Source organism: Cornus florida, unplaced genomic scaffold (genome assembly GCF_030987335.1).
Source record: "Cornus florida cultivar Cherokee Brave unplaced genomic scaffold, ASM3098733v1 CherokeeBrave_3.0.0_Hap2_Chr01, whole genome shotgun sequence".
In the NCBI taxonomy this organism is placed as follows: Eukaryota; Viridiplantae; Streptophyta; class Magnoliopsida; order Cornales; family Cornaceae; genus Cornus; species Cornus florida.
Genome location: NW_026775571.1, coordinates 74,435,174 through 74,439,697, shown reverse-complemented (window position 1 = coordinate 74,439,697; position 4,524 = coordinate 74,435,174). Strand labels below are relative to the sequence as shown.

The following is a 4,524-nucleotide window of genomic DNA, read 5'->3' as shown; positions in this document are numbered from 1 at the left end:
CTCACCTTTCCTCTTCACGATTGTATGCAAATTTTTCCAGGCATTATTCAAAAACTCATCTCTGAATAGCCCATCTTTCAAATTCCATGGGAAATATAAGAAAAGGTGAATCACACAGTTAGCATTTGCTTATGATCTTTTATTGCTCTCTCATGGCAACCTTGAATACTAACAGTCCTAAAAAAATGCATTGGATCTTTTTTTCTTCTCTCTGGACAATCAATCAATCAATCAATCCAAAGCTTTATTTTCGTAGCTGGTGTGGATCTTGCCAATGAACAACTTTTTTTCGAACTTACTGAGGTTTAACAAATGGGATCTACCTATGAGGGAGCTGTTCTAAGGAATTTATGGCAACTTATCTCAAACAATACACAAAGTTCATGGGCACAATGGGATAGAGAATACCTTATTAGAGATGCATTTGGGAGATTAAATTCCCTTAAAAATGCTCCTAGAATTGGAGAAAGCTGCGGCAACTCAGAGCCCCAATCAAGCCTCTTCTCAAGATTAAAGTTGGCAATGGAACCACCACATCCTTCTGGCACGATAACTGGTTAACTAATAGTCCACTCTGCTCTAGATTCACTGACCAAGAAATCTCAGGTTCTGAAATCCCAAGCAATGCTTATCTGAGCTCTTATATTTCATATCAAGCTTGAGCATTTCTTCCTTCCATCATTACCTTGATCCCCGAACTTAATTTAGTTCCCACACTAGCACTTGCCCCTGATTCATACTCTTGGCTTCCATACCTTACCATTCATTTCTCCACACTCAGAACCTGCTCCTTGAGCTCACCTGTTATGGAATTCGATGTCCATATTCCAAAGCACAACTTTACCTTTTGGCTCACTATTCTCAACACCCAAATCCAGTTTCCATTATGGCTGTCATCTACTGAGTCAGTGGACCATTTGTTCTTCAAATGTTCGTTCTCAAATCCTATTTAGGCATTTATACAAACACAATGTGGATTCCACATTGGTTCTGTGAACTGGGATAATTTAATCTCTTGGGCACCCACCATTGGAAGGGGAAAAACCGCGGCAACTCCATTCGAAAATTGGCTATTTCCTCATCCATTTACTACCCTTTTGAATGAGCGGAACAGGAGTGTTTCAAGGTAGAAGTAAACCATAAAGCTTAATTCTTACAAATCTACAATGGAACCAGAGAAGAACTACCTAGCGTCGAAACAGTATGAGATTGAGCTGCAAAACAACTAAGTCGAGACCGTGGGATCTACCTCATTCTTTCCTCCGTCCTCCACCTCGACCTCCAGATTGAGTGTCCTCACTACTTCCTCCCCTGCGGGGACTGAGTGCTGAATATAGCCGTTGAAACCTTTATTTGATTTGATCTAATGATGACCTTGGGCCTACTATCAATTCGGGCTGGCTAAGTCCGTTGGGCTTGTTGTTACTTAAGTCTGCTTTTGTTCTCTTGGTCTATATTGTGCCATTCCCGATCTCTGAGTCTATGTAAATTTACACCTCTATCAATATACAATATGCTTAACAAAAAAAAAAAAATTGCAGCAGTGAAAACTGATTAAAAAAAGAAAAAAAAAACAGAGTGCATATATTTTAGGTCCTGTGTTATATATTAATTAGTGCATATATTGTCTTAATTGTTCTGAATTCCTCCAACAGGTAAAAAAACATCAATAAATAAACCCCATTAAACTGAATGAAATGGATCTTCCTCATGATTGCACTCTATGATCCTTTAATTGTAAGTTCACCATGCAGGGTTCTAAATAAAATTGACAAATTGTGGAATGATATACATTGGATTAAGAAAAATATAATCCAGAGAGGGATCAATTTTTACAACTAGAGTTGCAAAACAACTAAGTCTCCAGATTACCATTGGATTACAATTCCAAAGCTACTAACTAGTGTAAAACAAAAAGTTGGAACAGTGAAATTAAAACACCAAAAGGAAGACCTAGTAACTATACAAAAGCTCAGGATCATCTTAAAATAGCTTGTTTCCGACTGATCAAAGTAATGGGTGATCAGACAGAAGACTTTCAGATAAAGCGTTGATGCGTGCCCCGAATTTAGTTTCTAACACGAAATCAAAGTTAAATGACCCTATCTGCTGCAGGTCCTCTACTGTACCACAAGAGTTCATTGAATTGGTGTTGGTGAGATGATCAAAGTAGAGTCCTGCAGTCAAATCATCATCATGTGTTGGCAGAGGCTCAATATCGGGCAGATCATCAAACAATTCTGCCATCTCATCATGCGCTGGGAGCAGCTGAATATTGCTGGGCAATGGACACGGCCTTTGCTGCGTTGGAAGCAACTCATAATGATCATTTACCGTCACTGCAGTCTGATCAAAGTTGTTTTGTGGAGTACTTGTAGAGGCCTCATCATCATAACTCATCTTCGTTTTTTCTTTAGGACATATTTTGTTAAATTCCAAATCAACGTTGTCAAAAAACGAGTCTTCAATTGGCTCTGCTACTGTATAAGAAGAGTTGACTGTTATGTTGGGCAGATCAAAGAATCCTGCAGTCTCATCATCATGTGCTTGCAGCGGCTGAATATCGGACTTTGTAGTAGTAGTTGAAGCATCAAAGGATGTAATATTGTTGGGTAATGAACACAACCTTTGCTGCATTACAGTCTGATCAGAGTTGTTTTGTGGAGTACTTGTAGAGGCCTCATCATGATTATATCGCATCTTCTTACGACTAGGGTTTTCTTCTTTGGATTCCTCATGCTTTGGTGCTCTCTTGAGATGTTTAGAATCATCTCTTTTGATTTTGCAAATAACGTAATCATGATCATTACTACCTTCAGCTTCTAGCCCATCCAAACTCACACCGCCCAACGAATATTCATGCATAGTCCAATGACCTCTCGGCATGATTGCGCACTCATCTTTCTTGACATCCGCTTCAAAATCCAACATTTTCTTAAAACCAATAAGCTGTTTCTGTCGATTATAAATACTCATTTTTTGGGTTCGGCCGGTCCACGTCCCACACCCGACTCTCCTTACGACTCTCTTCTTAGTACCAGTTTTCTTCAACTTGGTGAAGATGTAGATAACAAATTCCTGTTTATCTTTGTTGGCACTGCTCTTTAATGTATGCCATGGATCTTCTGATGTGAATACGTCCCATGGAGCTTTTGCGTAGATCTCTCGCTCAATGATAACGCCATGGTGGGGCAAAGGTTCTTGCTTTATCTTTCTTCTCAAATATTGGGTGAGAAGTTCTTCTTCGGTAAGGGGAAAACGAAAACCTAATGGTATAGACGGCATCTCTGGTTGCCTGAAAAGAACTCGATCAAAACCTTACTTGGGTTCTAATTTGTTTCGCGCCGATAGATACACACACACACTGCCTGTTTATATAGAGAATCTAGGATGTCAGAAGTGGATTACAAATAGGAAAGAGAGGCGGCTCATATATTTGTTGCCTTAAATGAGTTGCAATTAGGCTTGCCTAAAAAGTTACTTAGTAAGGAAGGAATGAACGTTTATGGAAACTGGGGAAAGAATTATAATTATTTCTTTAATTTTTCTATCTAAAATCACAATTAATACCGTAAATATATACTATTAATATATTCCTACTATAATTACAATTAATAACATGGGGCATGGCCCCCACTAACCTCTCTCTCTCTCTCTCTCTCTCTCTCTCTATATATATATATATATATATATATTGATTGTGATCATATACAGTGAAATAACTATCTACCTTTTTTTCTCAAAAAAAAAAAAAAAAAGAAAAAAAAGATTTCCTACAACATTTACTCATGCAATAGTCAATTTAATTTTCGTCGTTAAAATAGGTTATTGTAAGTCAAATTTCCTCCTAAGTTCTAAATTTGAATATAAATTAATTAAGTTATTAACTTTATAATTTTCTTTTTTTATTTCTAACTAAAAACACATGTCATGGTTTTTAATCTGAAATAAACACTGTTTTTTTTAAATAATTTTTTTTTAAATTTCTATTAACCATTATTAATGTTACCCCAATGAAATGAAAAAAAGAAGATAAATTCTTGTGTTAATTATCTGTTTTAAAACTACTATTATCAGTTTAAAAGCCTCATCAGGCTCTTTATAAAGTAAATTTCCATTTACGTAAACCACACTAAATTCTTAATTAGTCGGCATAAAATCAATAATCTAAAAGTATTTTAAAGCTACCGAAATTAGCTGGAAAAAAAAAAAAAAAAAAAAAAAACAAAGAGGAAGAAATTTTGGTTGTGCCGAGCAACGGGCACAACGGGACCATCAATATAATACATGCACAATAATAAAAGGTATAGGCCCATTACACATTACAACGGACGTAAAATTTTCACCGTATGTATTTATTTATCTGTTTTTTTTTTAAAAAGAAGTAAGCGGAAACGTGGCCAGCAATGCTGCTGCCAGGTGTTTTGTGATAAAAACACATTAAATTTCATTCCATATTTATTATTTTATAATTTTTTAAGAAAAAAATAGTAGGACACCTAAGTCATACAAATCTTTTAAAAG

General features: G+C 36.2%; 1 protein-coding gene across 1 annotated transcript; it reads right to left on the bottom strand.

Moving 5' to 3' along the window:
- Positions 1-2,007: 2,007 nt before the first annotated feature.
- LOC132274899 (NAC domain-containing protein 41-like) lies at positions 2,008-3,285 on the bottom strand. Its single transcript, XM_059776258.1, has one exon. It carries the CDS (start codon positions 3,283-3,285, stop codon positions 2,008-2,010), a length of 1,278 nt encoding a protein of 425 aa, XP_059632241.1.
- Positions 3,286-4,524: the final 1,239 nt, after the last annotated feature.

What these genes read in the sequence shown, in the direction of transcription:
- LOC132274899 (XM_059776258.1), bottom strand. Translation starts at nt 3,285, where the DNA reads ATGCCGTCTATACCATTAGGTTTTCGTTTTCCCCTTACCGAAGAAGAA.